The sequence below is a fragment of the Triticum dicoccoides genome, chromosome 4A (genome assembly GCF_002162155.2).
Source record: "Triticum dicoccoides isolate Atlit2015 ecotype Zavitan chromosome 4A, WEW_v2.0, whole genome shotgun sequence".
NCBI lineage: Eukaryota > Viridiplantae > Streptophyta > Magnoliopsida > Poales > Poaceae > Triticum > Triticum dicoccoides.
The window spans coordinates 40,649,573-40,670,602 of record NC_041386.1 but is presented as its reverse complement, the minus strand read 5'-3'; the positions used below and the strand labels follow the sequence as shown (position 1 = coordinate 40,670,602).

At 50.2% G+C, this 21,030-nt stretch overlaps 3 protein-coding genes across 3 annotated transcripts; 1 reads left to right on the top strand and 2 right to left on the bottom strand.

Moving 5' to 3' along the window:
* Window positions 1–214: 214 nt before the first annotated feature.
* Window positions 215–1,427, bottom strand: LOC119288643 (putative cyclin-dependent kinase F-2). The gene is made up of 2 exons (XM_037568223.1): window positions 276–1,427; window positions 215–241 (listed from the first exon to the last, which is right to left on the bottom strand). The coding sequence occupies exons 1-2, from the start codon at window positions 1,425–1,427 to the stop codon at window positions 215–217; spliced, it is 1,179 nt and encodes a 392-aa protein (XP_037424120.1).
* Window positions 1,428–9,024: 7,597 nt separating this feature from the next.
* On the top strand, window positions 9,025–11,685 carry LOC119284854 (BTB/POZ domain-containing protein SR1IP1-like). The gene is made up of 5 exons (XM_037564021.1): window positions 9,025–9,264; window positions 9,472–9,541; window positions 9,647–10,228; window positions 10,317–10,865; window positions 10,948–11,685. The coding sequence occupies exons 1-5, from the start codon at window positions 9,212–9,214 to the stop codon at window positions 11,518–11,520; spliced, it is 1,827 nt and encodes a 608-aa protein (XP_037419918.1). The 5' UTR covers window positions 9,025–9,211; the 3' UTR covers window positions 11,521–11,685.
* Window positions 11,686–12,088: 403 nt separating this feature from the next.
* Window positions 12,089–17,037, bottom strand: LOC119284853 (CASP-like protein 5A1). The gene is made up of 3 exons (XM_037564019.1): window positions 16,466–17,037; window positions 12,952–13,084; window positions 12,089–12,591 (listed from the first exon to the last, which is right to left on the bottom strand). The coding sequence occupies exons 1-3, from the start codon at window positions 16,675–16,677 to the stop codon at window positions 12,400–12,402; spliced, it is 537 nt and encodes a 178-aa protein (XP_037419916.1). The 5' UTR covers window positions 16,678–17,037; the 3' UTR covers window positions 12,089–12,399.
* Window positions 17,038–21,030: the final 3,993 nt, after the last annotated feature.

Here is a 21,030-nt window from a genome sequence, read left to right as displayed (position 1 = left end):
ACTCACTGTAAACAACATGTCAACACTACGTCAGAATTACACACCTCTGATTCTCTGAATGTGTGCAGAATGACACATGCAATTCAGAGAAACAGGCCAACACAACACTAATGGGCGATCCGGCGATCAAGGCGCCAAAGGATCTACTTCTGCTTGATGGTCATCGAAGCATTTACATAGATGGATCATCCAATCACAGATACATTTGGAGAGTTCAATTACACTTGTTGTGCTGCGTTCCACACAGCGACGGCGACGGGAATTTTGAGTAGATTCTTCTGTGGCATGGCCGGCGGGATGAACTTGATCCTTGGTGCCTTCTTTACCGTCAACGGCAAAGCGCCGCCCTTTGCCGCGGCGGTGGCAGGACGAGGAGCAGCAAACCATCGGTGTTTGAGCGCCGCGGCCGCCGTCAGTCGCTTGTCGGGGTTGCAGGTGAGGAGGCCTTGCAGCAACTGGAATCCTTCGTCGGAGAGCTTCTCTCGAGGGAACAGTTCCCGCAGCTTGTTCTCCTTGTGCCCCGGCGGTAGGAGTCGTAGGGCCTTGGCGGTGTGCGGCAACGATGTGAACTCCGGCCACGTCCTGTCGTCCGGCGTCCCGAGCAAGCGGAAGATGCTCCAGAGTTGGATGATCTCATTGTTTGTGTCGTCGTCATCGTCATCGTCATCATCATCATCTCCAAGGAACAGCGTCTTTCCGGTGAGCATCTCGGCCATGACGCACCCGAGAGACCACGTGTCGACGAGCGCGTCGTAGTCTTCCTTCCCCAGCAGCATTTCGGGCGCCAAGTAGAACGCCGTGCCGGCCTGGGTGTAGGGCGGCAGCTCGGACAAGGAGATCGCCAGCCCAAAGTCGCAGATTTTGACGAGTTCCCCGTCTTGGCCGATGAGGATGTTGGCTGGCTTGATGTCGCGGTGGACGACGTGGCGGTCGTGCATCTTCTTGGCGCCGGTGAAGAGCTTCCACATGATGGCGCGCACCGTGGACTCCGGGAGCGGCGGGCCGCCGCCGCGGCACCTATTCCACAGGAACTCATGGAGGGTCGGCGCGGCGACGTACTCCATGACGAGGCCGTAGGCGCCGTTATCAGGGTCGCGCACCAGGCCCTCGAAGCCGACGGCGTACGGGTTCCCGTCGCAGGCCTCGAGGAATCCGGCCTCCCGCAGAAGCTCGGCGGGGTCGGGCGCCTCCGTGGACCCGTCCTCCCAGTTGAGGTACTTGATGGCGACGATCTTGCCGGTGGCGCGGTGGCGCGCCCGGAGGACGCAGCCGAAGCCGCCCTCGCCGAGGCATGTCTTCTCCTCGTAGTCCGCGCTGCTCCGGATGTTGTTGATGCGGCTCCTCTTGCAGCGCGTCGGCGATCCTTGGGTGGTGGTGGCGTGTCCGGCGCCGAGGACGGCAGCAGCAGGTCGCTTGCGCGCGGCCATCGCCATCGCGCGAGCTCGACGGAAGGACAACGCGCTTCGGTTGATGGAGGCGGGGAGGATGGCAGCGGTGGATCGAGGGAGGAGGGGAGGTGGGTGATGAGCTGATGGATGGATCGATCGACGCGATTGGGCGTGGAAATATACGCAGGAGCGGCCCCGGTTGGAATCGGATTCAAATTCAAATCCGAGTTTTCGTTGGATTGCCGCCCGCGTTTTCAAAACGCAGCTTAGCTGTGCACTGCAGACACGACGATGTTTGGGGTCTTTTTTTTTCTTTCTTTCTTGGCGATTGCGTTTTCGATTGCAATCTTCTCAAAAAAAAAATTAAAGGAGGTTGTAGCATGAAGACATTTTATTAATTATTATTCATAAAGATCTTAAAAAGTAATAGTACTTCAATAAGCTTGAAGTCACCATCTTGACAACGCGTGTCGCTACTCCTATCCCCTAGACGAAGGGCGCCGAGCCTAATATACCAAACAGACATCGCACCAAAATCTAACATCTAAAGTCGGATGCCCCTCCAAGCAACTACCTGGACCGGGTCACACACCAGTCCGGCACAGTTCTAGTGGGCACCACATGCGCACGCTGCAAGGACCGTCTCCTCCATCTTCCATCGCTCCATGCTCAGAGCAGAACTGATGCATCGACCTTGCCAGGCCTCTCTGCCATCGAAGCCACCACGCCACCACACAACGTCATCCTCCTGCGCAAGTCCATCGCCACATATCGGATGCCGAGTCTCCACTGCGCCACGCCGCTGAGATATTCCCCCATCAATGTGTAGGATGAAGCACCGCTTCACCGAGTCTGACAAGGCTGCTGAAGACCAAGCGCCATGGAAGGACTTCGAGACGGAGCACACCGCCACCAGACGAACTCCGACCACGCCACCAAGCAACCAAAGCATCACATTCACCCCAAGCTCACCACGACGACACCCCCAAGAGGGTGATGACGCCCGAAGCGCCGCTGTCACTCGATCCGGCAAGGATTTGGGATTTCACCCGGCATACGAGCTGGGGGAGTAAGAGGGGAAAGAGGCAACCTGGACGACACCGACAAGAAGGGTATGGCGCCCTTGGGTATCGCCGCCGCCGTGGCCAGCAGTGCTGGCCTCGGATTTCTTCGGAGCCACCTCTAGCCTCCACACTGGTCCAACTCCGGTGGACGAAGGCCACCCAAGGGATGACCATCAGAGGCAGCCCTGGTTGAAGCAGATGGAAGCATCCAGATCTAGATCAAGCGCTACCTCCCTACCCGCATCACAAACACCACCCCCGTTACCTCCCTGCCCCCGCGGCCGAGGAAGAACGGCCGGCACAAACGAGCGCCGGACGTCACAGGCTTTATGTCAGCCAGGGTGGTTGTCGAGGCATCGTGGGGGAAGTGAGGGCTCCTCACGTTCCGTCGTGCGCCACGCGTCAAGCCTGGCCCACAGGTGGTTGGGGTCCGCGCCATTTCGTCCTCTAACAGACGGAGACGTGCGTGCTGCGGGCCCGGGAGCTACTGTCGGGCCCGCGGGACTGGGGTTACCCAGGCCCGTCTGCCTTCAGCCCAGGGCACGGCATTTGTCGAGGGCCCAGCGGATGGCCCATCAGCAAGCTTCACAAGTAAGACTCCTCACGAGGCCCCCGTCAGCAGCCGTCCCGAGCTGACCGGATGGCGCCACCAGGAGCCTCGCGAGGCCCCCTCTCAGAGGCGAACAAGTCAGGAGCTGCTCAGCCTGGTCGCCCGGCCCTAAGTCTTCACGTGGATGACGCGCACGGTGACAAGCAATGGCAGAGGCCATGCCCGCAGGCGCGAATAAGGAGGCTTTCCTCTTTTGTGCTATGGGAGCAAGGCCACCATGCCGGTTCCCAAAGCAACCCCAAAAGGCTGCCCAATCGGTGTAAGAAGACCAAGACGATGGGCGCGCAGGGCGGAGGTCATCACCGAGCCAACCAGCGCGTCATGGACGATGTGTTTGCAGACGAAGACCACCTTTTGTCAGGATAGAGTACGCCCCTGTCCCCCTTCAAAATTGTCGTTGTGTGACAATCCTTCCCGCTAATGTTTTCGGGCAAGAGGATCAAGGCAAGTATAAAAGGAGGGCAGGGTGCCGCCGTAGGAAAAGGACGATTCTTCCCCCCAATCCTTGTACTCTTCCTCCCTGGCGAGCGCAATCCAAACCAAGTAGAAGTAGGGTCTTACACCGTAAGGTGGCTTGAACCTGGGTAACTGGTGTGTCAGTGGCCCGTTCCCACTAGCTCACGCTCGCCGTATCCTCGCCATGGTTCGTAACAGGAGGGAGTAAGGCGGTAGAAACGGCGCACCCCAGAGTTCGAACCTTTGGGTCCCCGGAGCCCAGATTTCAACACGAGTGATGATACAAGTCACGTTACATTTAGTTGGAGGCGATGCAATTGTTTGCTAATTTAGGCCGGTCCTCCCCGAAAATCCATCTCTACACCCGAGCTCATCTGCACCCGTGCTAACGAAAAAGATCAAAACATATACTAGAATTTTTTAAAAAAATTCTAATTTTTTTGTGTAGTAGACAATTTGATGCGTGTGGTACGCTTCAATTTTCAAATGATTTGGACATCTGAGGAGCTCTCAGCAAAAAAGACAAATTAGGGGTCTGTAAAAATGTTTATTGTTCATGTACTGGGGTGGTGGCGTGGCCGGCGCCGAGGACGGCAGCAACAGGTCGCTTGCGCGCGGCCATCGCTGTCGCACGAGCTCGACGGAAGGACTACGCACTTCGGTCGATGGAGGCGGTGGATCAAGGGAGGAGGGGAGGTGGGTGATGAGCTGATGAATGGATCGCTCGACGCGATTCGGCGTGAAAATATACGCAGGAGCGGCCCCAATTGGAGTCGGATTCAAATTCAAATTCAAGTTTTCGTTGGATTGCCGCCCGCGTTTTCAAAACACAGCTTAACTGTGCACTGCAGACAGACGCTAATTGGGTTTTTTCTTTCTTTCTTTCTTGGCTGTTGCGTTTTCGCTTGCAATCTTTTCAATTCCAAATCGGCTGAGCGTTGCTTTCCAGGGCGGCCCATTGTGGGCACATTGCTCCTGTGGTCTCCCATTTACTTCCGGAGGCTGTTTCCCACTTGCAATATGCGGATGATTCAATTATCTTGGTGGAGCTGGATGACACCTGCATTGCCAATCTTAAATTCATCCTGTTGTGTTTCGAAGCTGTTTCGGGTCTTAAGATTAATTTCGCTAAAAGTGAGGTCCTGGTGACGGGTGTGGATGAGGCGGAAGCCTTGCGGGTTGCCAGGCTTCTGAACTGTTCTTTGGGTTCCTTTCCCTTTAAATATCTAGACCTTCCTATCTCTCCTGGCGTGCTCCATGCTAAAGATTTCGCTCCGGCGGTCGCTAAAGTGGGGAACAGGGTGCTCCCTTGGAGAGGCAGATATAATACCAATGCTGGCAAAGTTGCTCTAATTAACTCCTGCTTATCCTCTCTCCCCATGTTTCTTATGGGCTTCTATCTTCTTACGGATGGCGTGCATGCTGGCTTCGACAAACATAGGGGAGCCTTCTACTGGAATTCCGCGGATAACAAACGGAAATATAGGTTGGTCAAGTGGCAGCATATGTGTAAGCCTAAAAACCGTGGGGGTTAAGTATTATTAATACTCGGGTGATGAACATTTGTTTGCTTATCAAGTGGTGGTGGAAATTTTTAACTAGTGGGGCTGACTCGCTTTGGTTCTCGATTCTTAAGGCTAAATACTTCCCACATTCCAACCCGTTGTTTGCCACCGCGAGGCGCGGCTCTCAATTTTGGAAATCCCTTGTCAAAGTCAGACCTATTTTCCTAGAACATGTTAAATTTAATGTTGATAATGGGATGGCAGTCCGCTTTTGGTTGGACTGGTGGTCGAGGGATGCCCCCCTCGCTGAGAGTTTTCCGGTTTTGTTCTCTTACTGTCCTAATCCGGGTATCTCCATCACGGAGGTGGCGGCTAATAACTGGGCTCTGGCCTTTCGTCGGGCCCTGTCTCCTGAAGAGTTGGAAGATTGGCAAAGTCTCTCGGCCCTCTTCCCCGTGCTCTCGGAGTCGGCCGATTCTGTAGTCTGGCCTCATTCGGCCTCAGGTAGATTTACGGTCAAGTTGCTTTATTCTAGACTTATTGGTGGTACTCCTTCGACCAGATTCTCTTGTGTTTGGAAGTCCAAAGTTCCTCCTAAGATTAAAATTTTCCTTTGGCAGCCTTTCGTGGTCGCCTGCCGGCTGCTGACCAGATTAAAAAGCGCAATGGGCCTAGCTCGGATTTCTGTCATCTATGTGGGGCCTTGGAGAACTCTGATCACATCTTTTTCAATTGCGTGCTGGCCAAGCTGGTTTGGTGTTGTGTCAGATCTTGGCTTCAAGTCTCTTGGAACCCCTCCTCTTTCTTCGATATTCGAACCCTAGCTAAAGTTTTGGTTGGGGTCACCAAGAGGGTGTTTTGGGTTGGCCTGGGTGCCTTATGTTGGGCTCTGTGGACCATTAGGAACAAATTTATTATTGAGCATATCTTCCCATCTAAGCCTGCTGACGTTCTTTTCAAATCATGTATATTATTGCAGCAGTGGAGATCATTGACTAAGGAGGTTGATCGGGATGCCCTGGACCTACTCATCGACAAAATCCGGGCTTCGGCATCTCACATCTCCGGACGGAATCCTGTCGTCTAATCCTGGTGGTGCTGTTTGCGGAGTTTAGGTCTCACTCCTTTCCGGCCTGCGCGCCGTGTATGGCAGTTGCCTGTATCCATCCTTCCTTGGCTACTCTTATATACTTTTCGTTCCGTGCGCTGTGTGCGTTTTCCTCGTTAACTGGTCTCTTTTCTGTTTGGTCTCGTGACGCTGCCATGTGGCTTTATTTATAAAGTCAGGCTCTGGCCTTTTCTCTAAAAAAATCGGCTGTGCGTGTTCGTGCGTTTTTCCCTTGCAATCTTCGATTCCCAAATCTGATACACCAGCGCCCTTGAGTAGTTTGAAATGGGCCAAAGTTCAAAGGGTTGTGGGCTTGTGTAAACAAATTCAGATTTCCCATCTATTTCTGTCACACAATGTAAACAACAAGCATTCTGCAGTTCAAATGATCAACTGTTGTTCCTGATCGTATGCTACCACATATCTGTCTTGGATCAACACCGGATCGTTTCAGAGGCCAAGCTCGAAGTTAAGGTGACTGCAACCTGGGACCTGTTGATTATGGACTTGTGATTTTGTTGTTGTTCCATGGGTTGACACTTTGTCAGTTTGCTCTGTTGGTCACCCGAAAAAAAAACATTTGCTCTGTTGGAAGGCTAACTTGTTGGTAGTTGAGAAAATTACAAGAATCGCCATCGAACTTGCTGGCGCGTAACGATATATTGTGCTTTCAAGAAAAAAATTGAGGAGTTTATGCTTTCAAGATATGTTGCCAATGAAGCATGAGGTACCAATGGTTGAGCATTTGGGTTGTCACGACACAGGTTGTAACCGTCTAGGGGTAGCCCATTTTATTAGGTATTGATTTTGCATCATGATAGTACCATAAGCATCATATTTATTTAATTTTAATATGTGAAAGGGGGATAATACCAATCCTCGCCTTTATTAAAGTAGAAACCCCTAAAATTTTGCCAATTGTCCAAATACCCTTTCCAAACCCTAAATATTTTGAAAAAAGCCTGATATTCATTAAGTGGGTCCTTCCAACCCAAAGTGGTCGGACCCTTCCCTGGACCCTGCGCAAGCGGGAGCTACATGCACCAGGTTGCCATTTTTTTTTGCATTAAACCCTAATTAAAACTACAATATTTAATAAAATGCATTTATTTGATATATTTAAATCGAAGGATTTCACATGGTAATTTCTCTTTAAAACCTATAATTAGCCTCCCAATATTATTAGGAAGGTATGGCAATTTGTTCCAAATTTTGTAACACACTTATAGTTCAAACCCATTTAGTAATTAAATTAGGATTTTAGTCCAGAGAGGCTACACAAACAATTCAATTAATATGAAGCCCCCAAACATAAATTAAATAGGAGTTATCGCAATTTAATTTATAAAAGCTAGTGAAACCTCGTTGTGTGCAGTTTAAGTAAACTGCACCCATGAGCGTGGTGTAGCTGGTACGACAGCAGGCCGGCCCATGTATTCAGAAAATGTTAAATTTATACATTAAAATGTTAAACATGTATTAGAAAAATGTTTCCTACATATAGGAAAAATGTAGAATGAAAATTAGAAGAAACAAAGGAAAACCAAAATAGAAGGAAACCGATAAAAACTATAAAAGACACAAAGTAAAACCAAAACAAAAAAGGGATATAAAAAAGAAAAGAAAAGAAAAAATGAGAGAAAACCGAACAACATAGAAGAAAAAGAAAGAAGGAAACCGAGAAAAATAGGTGAAAAAAGAAAGGCAAAACAAAACAAAAAACCAAGAGACCCGGGGTTAAATCCTAGTTTCCCATTTTTCTTCTCTCTTTTTTTTGAACGTGCACTAACAGGCTGACCAGATAGCTTTTTTTAGGGGTAAAGCCACTTTATTGATCAAACTTCCCAGAAGGTAGGATACAAACTAGATCATGTGGCTGGCCAAGCCACACATGGCACCCCTGAGCTAGATTAAGAGCATACTTCGCTAAACTATGAGCTTCAAAATTAACAATTTGACACTCAAAAATAAAAGTACAAGAAAAAGGAGCTGATCTGGACTTGATTTCGTTGATGATAGCTCCATAAGCACCCTGGTTGCCTTTCTGGATGTCACCATCAACTTGTTTAGATTCTGAAGATATAACGAAGTAGTGGAGCTAAAGATATTGAGCCAAGGAAATCGCCTCCCGATATGAAATGGCCTCCAGCGCCGCAGGGTCAAAAACCTGCGGGAGCATTCGCTTCAGCGAGACGGAAGTAGTACTCGCCTCTCTTTTTTCAAACGTGCACTAACAAGCCGACCCAATAGCTACAACGCGGGTGCATTCACTTCAGCGAGACGGAAGCAGCGCTGACGTAAAGCAAGATGTAGTCGCCGCGGTCTCTGGGGCCGAGTTAAACGGGTTCTTTTGGGAATCAAGTCGTTGTGGTCTTGATTAGTTTTTGGTCCATACATATATAATTGCTAATGGCCCATACTTATATGGGCCTACTTCGGCCGGAAACTCAGGCGCAATACTTTTGACCGATTCTTCCAGAATCTTGAGAATCGACCCTCCATCCAGCTTCTTTCAGAATCTTGTATCCAACTTTTTTTTACAATCCTAGTTGTGTGGGTTCAAGAGAAAAAGCTGGGTGGAGGATCGATTTTGATTATGAAAGAATCGGCCAAAAAAACCGGGCCTCAAAAACACAGAGACTGCAGCCCAATGAAACCCAGACCACTAAACCTCACTTAAGACAAAGATTCCAGTGGTTAAATGACGACAAGATTGCGAGATTTCCATCGCCGACACAAACTTCCAAAGCCCGAAGGGCATCTTGCTTCCAAGAACACCAAAAAGGAAGGCCGAGAAAGTACGCGAGAGAAGACAAGGACATGTCCGAGCCAAGGATGAGGCCGAGTCGACCAGAGCTGTCCGTCCGATTTTCTCCCACCTATCCACAGGGAGGGCCGCCCCGCCCCTGTGTGGCAGACGGACTCAATCCGCGAGTGTTGCTCCTGCTTCACTCACTCGATGCTCTGGCTGGCTGCCCCGATTTTCCCACGACGTGGACGTCGGGTGAGATAAAGATGAAGATGAGCAGAACATAGAGAAGGGAGAAGAGAGAGCGGCGAGCTTGCGTGAGTGCTCCAGGATGCAGACCGATACTCAGTTCACCTCGGCCGCGATGAAGAGGACCAGCGACTGGTACGTACCTTCCCTCTGCTGCCTGTTTGAATCTACGAGCTCGCCATTACTTTCGCGCCATGAAACTGTTTTCAAGCAAGCAGCAGCGTGCAGTGACAACCCGTATTTTATATGTGGAACAATCACATACTGCACCTGAAGTTCCTTATGAGGATTAGCACTAGTTCATGAGCTCGATCCGACAATTTTTTCAACTGGTTGGTGCAGGATCCGTTCGCAAGAATTCCCGAGCGATATTACCATCCAAGTCGGGGAGAGCAGCTTCAACTTGCACAAGGTAACCAGCCAACCAACCCCACCTTCGATTCGATTCTTACCGCGCGCTTAGAAACCACATGGAAAAATCAGCAAAAATCCTGAGTTCTGATGGCAAATTCTGCAGCTCCCACTGGCGTCTAAATGCGGCTACATAAGGAAGCTGGTGTCGGGGGCCAACGGGTCGAGGGTCACCCACCTCGAGATCGCTGGCATGCCCGGCGACGCCAAGGCGTTCGACCTCGTCATCAAGTTCTGCTACGGCGTCAACTTCGAGATCACCGCCGACAACGTCGCCATGCTGCGCTGCGCCGCCGAGCACCTGGAGATGACCGAGGAGTGCAAGCCCGGGAACCTCGTCGGCCGGACCGAGGCCTACCTGGAGGAGGTTGCGCTGGCGAGCCTCGAGGGCGCAGTCACCGCGCTCCGCAGGGCCGAGGAGCTCCTCCCGGCGTCCGACAAGGTGCAGCTCATTGGCAGGTGCATCGACGTCATCGCGACCATGACCTGCGGCGACGGCGGCCATGAGGGGCTGGACGACGTGGACGCGCCACCGAAGCCTGTCGATAACTGGTGGGCCGACGAGCTGACGGCGCTGAGGATCGATACTTTCCAGAGGGTCATGATCGCCATGAAGGCCAGGGGGTTCAAGGGCATCGCCATGGGGACGATGATCATGCTCTACGCTCAGAAGTCCCTTCGAAGACTGGTAATCGAGTCGAACACATCACCTAGAGCACAGTATATACTGTTGCTATAGCTAACGTCTGACAATGTCGACTTGTAACTTGTTGCAGGACATGAACGGGAGGGAGCGGAAGAAGATGGAGCCGAGGCAGGAGCACGAGAAGCGGGTGGTGCTGGAGACGATCGTGAGCCTCCTGCCGAGGGAGAAGAACACCATGTCGGTGAGCTTCCTGTCGATGCTGCTCCGGGCGGCGATCTACCTCGACACGTCGCTGGCGTGCCGGCTCGACCTGGAGACGCGGATGGCCGCGCAGCTCGGCCAGGCCGTGCTCGACGACCTGCTCATCCCGTCCTCCTCGCCCGAGGGCGCCGGCACGGCCTACGACGTCGACGCGGTGCAGAGGATCCTCGCCGGCTACCTCGAGAACGAGGGCGAGGCGACGCGCCTGGACTACAACACGGACGACGACTTCGCCTCGGCGGCGTCGCCGCCCAACGACGTCGGCCCCGTCGGCAAGCTCATGGAGAGCTATCTCGCCGAGATCTCCTCGGACGTGAACCTGCCCGTTGACAAGTTCACCGGCCTCGCTGAGCTCATCCCGGAGCGCGCCCGGTTCAACGAGGACGGCATGTACCGCGCCATCGACATCTACCTCAAGGTCCGTTCATTATAATCGATCTTCATTCGTCTACTTGTTGTTATAGTGGATAGTGCTCAGATGTGATGGATGGTTTGGGCAGGCGCATCCGTCGGTGGGCGAGGGCGAGAGGACGAAGGTGTGCGGCGTGATGGACTGCCAGAAGCTGTCGCGGGAGGCGTGCGCGCACGCGGCGCAGAACGACCGGCTGCCGGTGCAGACGGTGGTGCAGGTGCTGTACCACGAGCAGCGGCGCCTCCGCGTGCCGCCGCCCTCGCAGGCGCAGTCGTACGCCGGGGGGGAGTCGCCGGCGCTGTCGTACAGGCCGACGCCGAGCTTCAACGGGCGGGACCGGAGCGCGCCGTCCAGCGAGGTGTCGCGGCTGCAGCGGGAGAACGACGAGCTGAGGATGGAGCTGATGCAGATGAAGATGCGCCTGAGGGACCCGTCGGTGGCGGCGCCGGCCCCGGCGCCGACGCTCGCGGCGGGGGGCACCCGGAGCTTCCCGTCGTCGGGGAAGCCGCCACTGCCGAAGAAGCAGGGCGGCAGCGGCGGAGGAGGCGGCGGCGGGTTCATGAAGAAGCTCGGGCGGCTCAACCCGTTCGTGCGCGACCCTCTGGCCGGCGGCAAGGTCCGCACGAAGCCGCCCAAGGATCGCAGGCACTCCATTTCTTGACACTACCGGATGGTGTAATCTAATCGTCAGTTGAAGATAAATAAGCATGTTAGCATGGACGTAGCACTGTACAGCTTTGTAATCTGCGTCACAGTTCGTGTCAAGTTCCTGCAATGAAGAAACTCAGGCCATTGTAGCAAATTTTTGCAGCTCGGGGTTCAGTCAGTGTAGTGCAGTTCTGTTCCACTGGCCACCTGCTGCGATGTGGGCCGATCGGATCACTGCGCTCTCTACGATTACCACAACGTTGGAAGATGGAAGCATCTGATGTCGATCTCCACGATCCTCTCCCGTTTCTCGTGGGGGGATTGCGATAACGTTGGTATGGCTAGCAATGCATCCCCAGCTCAGGACAAACGACAACGAGCACCGAGACGTGGCTTGGAATTTGGCCCTGGTAGATAACCACGCCATATGGGCACGGGACAATCCTTGCACCAAACCAAGAGGCGAAAATGAAAAGAGATCAGTGGATTCCCATTCTCCGATTCTAAGAAAAGATAGCAACATTGCTCCCCTACTCATCATGGATCAGTCGGCAACACATGTCTAGTCTAGGCTCACTGTATGCACAATACACGACAATTCAGGGCAAAACTCAACCAGTTTGGTTCAGGACATCAACCGTTTCACAGGGCACGAGCCTGCCTGGGTCAAAAGAATCCTAGTAGAGTCCCACAGCAACACAATGTTCAAAGACAAGCCATTAATTACCTATTCCATTTTTTACATAGGTGTAATACTAGATACGTGTGTGTCTCCACAGGCGCACATCAGCTTCCGATCACGATGCGATTAGCTGTGCCACTCTATCCAGATGTCGCTAAACCGTAACTTGGGCGCACAAAAAGTCAAGCTATATCTTCCTCCTCGTTGTTTTCATCGGGAAGCCATCGACCAGAAGTTCAGCAGGAAGGAGGGCGTGAGGGCAAACCAGCTCATGAACGCCATCGCCGTCGCGGTCTCGAAGCTGCCACAGTGGTTCTCGGCACAGATGTTCAGGTCGTTGTCGATCAGGACGGTGATGCCTGCCGACGAGCATGCTGCGCCGAAGATGAGTGCTGCCGTGATCTACCAAGAAACAGCCTTAGACCTCACACAGTCAAAAGACAATGCATTTATAATTTCCAGGGTGAAACTAACATGCAGGAACTTGCAATAAAAATGCAGTTTCATTCAATTGTCGTAACCTGAGCACGTATTTTATCTCACTGCAAGATTTCTTAGTCTATACACCACACAGCCAATATTGCTAAAAAGAATGATGGAAAAGCGGTAAGTTACTAGATACATGGAAAAGTTCACACGGGTAACACATTTTATATATATATCTCAGCACATATTATTTAGATCAAAAAAGATGATACAGTAGATTGACCAAGTGAATCTCACAAGCATCAGAGACATGAACAGAGATGTCTATTGACTTACCCCATCTCCAATCGCAAACAGGCAAACAGCGCGGCGGTTCCTTAGACAACGCTTAACAAGCAATGCATAGATATCGACAATGGCAAGCGAGAAGCTCCACAGGCATTGCAATATGGTTGCTGCAACAAGATAGCTGACCAAAACAGCACTCCGTCAGTTTGTCAGAAACTAGAAATATAGAATAGCACTACCAGAGTAAACTTGAGAGAAGAAGAAACAAGCAAATAAACTAGACACAGCAGAGCTTCCTTTTATAACTCCAAAGCATGAACACAATATGTGTTGCTTGCTGTAAACTGGGCTAACAAAGAAGTGCCCACCCATGTCTATCTCACTAAAATACAAAATTTAGATCATCCACTCATCAAAAATGCAAATGTTGAATTTCTGTTACGCACAGGCATGCCCATATAATAAGCAGTAACAAAACCAGAGAAACTTATATGTTCAAGAAGGCTTAGCTAAATAAACTTGGAAAATATAAAAGGAGCACCATGATAGTTTTAGATGCATAAGTGTAAATTGATTCCTCTTAAAATGTTACACTGAAGTACTCCCTCCGTTCCTAAATATTTGTCTTTCTAGGGATTTCAACAAGTGACTACATACGGAGCAAAATGAGTGAATCTACACTCTAAAATATGTCTATATACATCCGTATGTAGTAGTTCATTTGAAATCTCTAAAAAGACAAATATTTAGGACAGGGGGAGTACATAGTATGATCGGATTTCCACATTGTAGTATGACCCTAGGGGTATTTTTTTTATCTAATATCATTCAGAATAACTACATAATTAACTTGAAAGGTTGGGACTAAGTCGTTCTGTACAAACCCAACATACTTGTACCAGGAATTGTATAGTAAGGTAAACAGTGCCACAAGCGTAGTTTGTATCAGGAAGACCTTGGTTTATATATATGAATTCGGAAGGGGTGGCCCCTCTTTCTTAAAAGAAAAAAATTCCCAGAAGCACACACACACACACCCCTTTCATTTTATCAAAAAGTTACTTTGAAGTACGTATGATAGCAAAAATAGGAAAATGCCTGCTAGTCCCCCAGTCTTTGCCAAAAGGAAATTTTGCGCTACAACTCAATTAAGGGTGTGTTTGGTTGGGGTCACCAAATGAAATGTAATGGGTCGGTTGCGTCCCCAGAGCCCATTCCAGTGTTTGGTTTGTCAAAGGAACGAGAACCCCCGCCGATTCCAGAGAATGGCATATTCCCTGTTTATGCAGAACTAGGCGGTACCTCCAAATTGAGCGGACGACACAGAACGGCTCGCTCGACTTACGCTCGTCTTTCCTCCCCGAAGCCACATCTCCCTCCCCAACCTTGCGCGTGCCGCCGCCATCAGCCCCACGGCGCGCGGCCATCAGCTGCCCTGGCCACCCCCACATGTCCCCCTCCGCTGCGCCGCAGCTCCCTCCGCAACCTTGCATGTGCTCCCGCCGATAGCCCCACCGAGTGCGGCCATGACTGGCCACCGCCACATCCTTGCGCTGGTGCTGCTGGCCGTCCCGCCGGCTGCATCCCAGCCGGGCGCACTTGACGTGTCCCACCGAGCAGGGAGGTCGGGCAGCCCTCTCACTCATCTTCTTCAGCCGAGCAGGGAGGCCGGGCAGCCCTCTCACTCATTTCCTTCCACCCAGGCATGGAGGCTGGGCGCTACTAAGGCACCATCGTCGGGGAGCTTTGGCTGCTGGACCAAGGAGCCCGTGGTGTGCAGTGACATTTGCTGTGGGTGTTTCTCCAGATCAATATACTGCAGCGTCAAGTACATCTGTTCTTCTGCATTCAGTGTTTCGTGGGTGTTCTTCTGTACTGCAGCGTCAAGTACATTTGTTTATTACAATCGATGTAATCAAGTGTTCTTCAACATTCAGTTCAGTTTAGTTTTCTATCAAAATCTAATTCGGTATGAATCAATGTAATAAAGTGAGACAAACAATTTCATTACATTCCATCTCTCAAACCAAACACCAAAATGTAACCATTCCATTCCTCGGAACTGCTCCTACCAAACATAAGGACGGAACCGACCCATTCTAGTGGAATGGAACCATGACATTCTGTTCCACTTCGTTCCCAAACCAAACACACCATAAAAGAACTTCATAATATGGATAAGACATAAGGGATCTCTGTTTTACTCTGGTAGATAATGTAACAACCCACTGTTCTGCCCATGGCAGTTTCATAAATAGTGAACAGAAATGCAGTTTAGTACATTGAGGATAAGTAGAAAAGGACATGTGGATGTGATATTTATGTTCCTATTGTAGTTCACTAGTTTGTAATATGGGGATCGTACCCCTGAGATATTCAGTAGACATTGAACCACAAAGCAAAACCGTCAACAACAACAAAAACCCTATTTCATATTGTAGTTCACCAGTTTGTGACATGTTCATATGCATGTGGTGGCATTATATTCCTATGATGTGACATGAAATTGCATGTTTTTTGGAAGTAGCAAATAGGTTAATCTTACAATTAGTTTCTTTGCTTCTAGAATCCTTGGCTTCATATAATTAACCTTACTAATAAATTCAGAATTCAAGTACTGCGCGCACTCCCTTGTTTTTGACACTTCGATCCAGCATACTGTCATCTCACCTTGAAATCGTGCACGTTCAGTGGAATAGCACATATATGCAGGGGATTGTACTACAACACAGAATTGTCAAAATAAATAAATAAATACACCCTATTTCTGGATAACAATAGTCTTCACATGATTACATTTGCTTGCCCCCTCCATAAATATACTGTACTATGTATACTTATCCGCCTTGTAAATGTTTAAAGCAACTTTCTATGCATGCCAGAACACAAGTGCCTTACTAATACATTTAAGCACATTTTTGTCATTTTTTCAGAGGAGAAGTCCGTTATCGTTAGAATTTGTTTTTAGCTGCCTATAGTATGCAGTACTAGATAATGATACACAGGCAGTAGTAGGCCACTACAGATAAGCTGATGCCTTTTAGTCCTCATCACTGAGGCAATCCATTACATTCAAAATGGAGAAAGTCGGCCAGAAAGATCAGAAGGTAAGTGTAACGAACTTATAGTCCAGAAGGTATAGTGTACTGAGGTTGGTACCCAACTGCCTCCAAATCCACACTCCTATAGTTCGTTATGAGCTGGGTTTAGCATAGACACATGTTCTCCACAATTTGTATTACAAGCATCACTCCAACCTTTGGGAACCTATTACCGAAATGAGCTAAGCTCCAACAGATGGAGTGATTAGAGTACATAGCGGATCAGATTTTCCGTTCCTGAACACACCGAATTCCCCACGGCCCCAAGCTTTAAGAGCGCACGCACACTTGACCCACCGGTGCATGTGAGATCATATTTCCTTTCTTGAGCAACGATTGGAAGTAGTAGTGGAATTGTAAAGCGATTGATGCTCGGGCCGTACAGAGCCAGTTGGGGCAAATACTAGTACTAGCGCGGATGATGAGAAATTAGTGGGATGGGGACTGGGGAGGAAGGTTACCAGAAGGCGCTGACGGAGGGGAAGTCGTTGGTGGAGGCCATGACGCCGAGGGCGACGCCGGCGAAGGCGAACTGCGCGAGGCGGAGCGCGAGGCCGCCGGCCGTGCCGGGCATCCCGGGCAGGTCCTTCATGAGCACCCCCGTGGGCTGCTCCACCGGATCCGTCGGCGGCGGCGCCTCCACCGGGTGCACCGCCGGCCTGCTCGCGAACATCTCGGCCCCCGACGGAGCAGGCTCCCCTGCGCGCTCGCCTCCCGCCTCGCCGCCGCGGGACCGGTGGTGGCTGGGGGGAGAAGGGTTTGGCCTCGCAGGGGACTGGATTGGGCGGAGTGGACGAGGGAGGGAGGGGCCACGCGCCGGGGTCGATCAGGGAGGGGAGGGGAAGGGGGGCTCGGGGGAGGCGCCGCTTGGCGTTGGTCTGCCTTGCTTTTGGCCGGTGGGAAAGGCGACGGCAGTTTCTGGGGAGCTGCAGCCGCGACGGCACGCCGTGGGGTCCCTCCCAGTCTCTCTCTCTCTCTCTCTCTCTCTCTCTCTCCTCCTCCTCCGCGGCTCCGTGTCCGAGTGGTGGAGGGAGTGGGAGGGAAATGGGCCGGGGCCGGGGCCGGGCTGACTTTGCTTGCTTGCCCGTGCCGCCACTTGCGCGGCGGGCCCGTTCCGCCCGTCCTTCTTTTCGCCTGGCCCCGCCTGTCTGTAACTCTGCCAGTGCTCCAGCATTTTTCCTGCCAGTGCGATCTCCCCCGTACGGATCACTAGCGTGGCATCAAGCAAGGGGCAGACGGACGAGCCGTTTGGTTTGAGCGCGGTGGTCGACGGCGGAGATCACGACCGCGGTGCCCGGCCGTTGCACGGACGACGCGCCTCCTGTAGTACGTACCTTTGCCGCGTGGCGTATATTCCGTCCCCCGGCGCCGGGAGCCGGGAGGGAACGAACGCGCGTGAACGGGATCCGGGCATGGGTGGTGGAAGCGTAGCCATGCCATGCTGCCATCCACACCACGCGCGTTGCCGTTCGGGTGCGGCATCGGCGTACGCCGGAGAACGCGCATTGCCGTTTCAGCAGCGAGAGCGCGGTCGGGGCTTTGCCTCCCGCGCGGGGATTCGTTCGGCCGTCGCGGTCACGCGACGCGGAGGAAAAATCAGTGCGCGCGCGGGGAAAAAATCACTGCAGACCAGGTCGGCCCGGAGAATTTCGCGCCGGCTAGAACCACCGGCCGGCCTAAACACGACCACACAAGGCTACTTTGTGGCCCACCACTATTGTGTGGTAGTAGTACCCGATACTAGTATTATTTCAAGATTTTTGCCTTGACTGATTTCGTTGTATAACTCCATTTTCGATGTATTTTCTCCGGTTGGTCGTCGTTTACTTTGAGCCTTCCACCATGCACGGGCATATATTCTACAAAGAGGGACAAAAAATATCACAATTGTTCATGGACCGTTGTCCAGCCCTCTAGAAGCCTCAAGTTTTCTTTTTTACGAAAAACATCAGATCTATTATAAACATTCAGCGAAAGTGCAAAGCATCTCAAACATAATAAAAATTGCATCGAGATTCCGGATCTACAAGCCTTCAATTAATTGTTATGTTTGTTTGGGAACCAACATGTAGTTGTGTGTCCGGGGGCTCAGGCAGGGGGCTCCTTTATCCCCTTACTTTTTTTTAATATGTGCTGAAGGGTTATCTAGTCTGCTAGCGCATGAAGAGGCTGTCGGTGGTATCCAAGGAATTAGGGTGTGCCGTAGTGCACTATCAGTTTCACACTTGTTATTTGCTGATGACTCCCTGATCCTGATGAGAGCGGATACGTTGAATGCCACGTCCCTCAAAAGTGTTCTAGATATGTACTGTGCGAGTTCAGGGCAATTGGTAAATGATGCAAAATTCAGTGTTTTTTTCATCCCAAATACATCAGTGGAGGTACGAGCCGAGGTTTGCACGAAGCTTAATATTGTTTCAGAGGCTATTTCTGATAAGTACTTGGGACTACCGTCGAAGATCGGAATCGACCGTAGTGACTGTTTCCAACACCTAGTTAATAGAGTTTGTGCATTGATTAACAGCTGGATGTCGAAAATGTTATCAATCAGTGGAAAGGAGACGCTCTAGAAGGCAGTGGCACAGGCCATCCCGGTCTATGCCATGTCTGTTTTCAATATTCCAAAAATATTTGCAAGGCAATTTGTGATGCTATTGCTAGATTTTGGTGGGGGGACACCCAGGATAAAAGAAGAATGCATTGGAAAGCTTGGTGGAAGATGTGTATCCCTAAAAATGAAGGGGGGATGGGATTCCGAAATTTGCACTGTTTTAATAAAGCTTTGCTTGCTAAACAGTGTTCGCGGTTGTTATCTAATCCAGATTCCATATGTGCTCAGGTCTTACGCGCAAAATATTACCCGGATGGGGACTTGATGAATGCTACGCTGAAAAAAGGTTCTTCTTACACATGGCAGAGCATTTTGGCAGAGATGAAAACTTTTAAACAAGGAGCGATCTGGCGACCTGGGGATGGGGCATCAATTGATATCTGGAAGGATCAGTGGATCCCAACAAGCCATGATCAAAAGGTAATGACCCCTAGGGGGCTCTGTTTGCTGCAGAAGGTACACGACTTGATTGATCTTGTAACCGGCAGTTGGGACGAACAAATAGTGAGGGGATTTTTTTGGCATGTGGATGCTGAAAGGATACTTCAAATTCCCCTTGCTTCACATGGCCATCCTGATTTTATCTCCTGGCATTTCTCTAAGTTAGGATGTTTTACAGTACGTTCAACATATCATATCACGGGCAAACTGAATACAGAACAAGAGCTCAGATGAACCAGGGGCTGGGAAGAATTGATCCACACCCAGTTTGGAAGGAACTTTGGGGAAGATCGGTGCCCCCCAAGGTGAATGTGTTTAACTAGAGAGCCTTACACGGGATCGTGCCATGCTACTGTACATTGTATGATCGACATTTAAAATCTCTCGTTATTTGCCCAGTATGTCGAAATGACCCGGAAGATCTGCGTCATATGCTATTTGCTTGTGGCAGAGCAAGGGCTGTGTGGGAGGAGCTAGGACTGGGAGTCGCAATTGAAATGGCAGCGGCCAATGAGCGGTCAGGATCAGTGATCCTAGAAAAACTCCTGTGCGCCGAGCTGCTGGGTGAAGGGAAAATACCAATTGAAAATGGTGTGGAGACGGTAATGGTTGCTGCTTGGTACTTATGGTGGGATCGCCGGAGAATTAGCCATGAAGAGAAATGTGGATCGCCAGTACGATCAGCCATGAGTATTCGTGGGATCGTAGCAAATTCTTTGGCAGGAAAGGTAAAAGAACCTGTGAGAAAGGTCAGATGGATCAGACCAGCAAAGCGGGTAGTAAAAATGAATGTTGATGCAAGCTTCCATGCTGATGAGGGAGCGGGAGCTACTGGAGCCATCCTCAAGGATAGCTCGGGGCGTTCATTGCTGCCGCAGCATCTTATAAACAGTACACGATGGATGTTTCGACGATGAAGGATTCAGCCCTTCTGGAGGGGCTCCAACTAGCTGAAGAACTGGGAATTTTTTCACTGGTTGTGGAATCCGATTCGCAGGAGATTGTTTAAGCCATCCAAAATCCGATGGAGCACCGCGCTGCTGCTGCAGTGCTGACTGATGATTGCCGGAAGATGATGAAATCTTTTGGCAGGGTGACAATTGATCATTGTGCTATAGAAAGCAATACAGTAGCGCATAGGCTAGCCAGTGAAAGTTTTAGAGGGAAGCTCTCTGGGTTCTGGCTTGATAAACCCTCCGATTTTGTAGTTTCTTCTCTTGTAACTGATATGATTACTACTTAATAAATGTCGTCGAAATTAAAAAAACATGTGGTTGTGTGTCCTGTAAGCCGAAATATTCTTTGAGTGGGAGACCACGTTTCTTGACACAAGTTTGGTTTCTACACAAATGTGAATACATTTTCTACAACATAGCTTTGGTATCTATAAGACTGCATTTTTTTCCCTTGGGATTGATGTGTTTTGAGTTGGAACAATAGCTCTTTTTAAAGATCACGTCGGAACAATAGGTGAAATGTATGGCATTCTTCGTGATGAATGCACTTACTCAATATAACATTTTTATGTGTTAATATATTCATGTGCTTGTAGTCGTCGCTAGGTGGACTATAGATCTGGATGTATTTTTTATTATTTCTGTTGTTCGTTGTACTGGCATGATTGAAGGTGAATAGATCAGAAGTTTTCATGAAAAAAAATCCATGTGTTTCTTGTTTGTTTTAAGAAATGGAATGTGATAATCTATCACATCTCGTCATTTCCTTTCATGTTGGATTTGCACTTTCACAAGTTGTCTTGTACTACCACTTTGGTTTCTTGGTAGAGCTAGTTTGATATGGTTGGCAAGGAAATATGCAGTGAGACTTTTCCAACTAGGGCTCAATTCAGCACATTTTTTAAGTTGCTGGCAATGGTACATTTTTTTGCTCTACAGTCCATCGATATTTCTTGTAACATTATCCCTCAGGTTTTTAAATATGCAGCGGAGATATTTCTACGTAGCCCCCCCCCCC

Bases quoted from the DNA above. Each gene is read 5' to 3' on its own strand.
- LOC119284854 (XM_037564021.1), top strand. From the start codon at position 9,212: ATGCAGACCGATACTCAGTTCACCTCGGCCGCGATGAAGAGGACCAGC. The intron at 9,265-9,471 runs GTACGTACCTTC...TGGTTGGTGCAG, and splicing joins ATGAAGAGGACCAGCGACTG to GATCCGTTCGCAAGAATTCC. The intron at 10,229-10,316 runs GTAATCGAGTCG...AACTTGTTGCAG, and splicing joins AGAAGTCCCTTCGAAGACTG to GACATGAACGGGAGGGAGCG.
- LOC119288643 (XM_037568223.1), bottom strand. From the start codon at position 1,427: ATGGCCGCGCGCAAGCGACCTGCTGCTGCCGTCCTCGGCGCCGGACAC. The intron at 242-275 runs AATCTACTCAAA...CCGTCGCTGTGT, and splicing joins CGCCGGCCATGCCACAGAAG to GGAACGCAGCACAACAAGTG.
- LOC119284853 (XM_037564019.1), bottom strand. From the start codon at position 16,677: ATGTTCGCGAGCAGGCCGGCGGTGCACCCGGTGGAGGCGCCGCCGCCG. The intron at 13,085-16,465 runs GTAACCTTCCTC...TGTTTTGGTCAG, and splicing joins CCCTCCGTCAGCGCCTTCTG to CTATCTTGTTGCAGCAACCA. The intron at 12,592-12,951 runs GTAAGTCAATAG...GTTTCTTGGTAG, and splicing joins TGTTTGCGATTGGAGATGGG to ATCACGGCAGCACTCATCTT.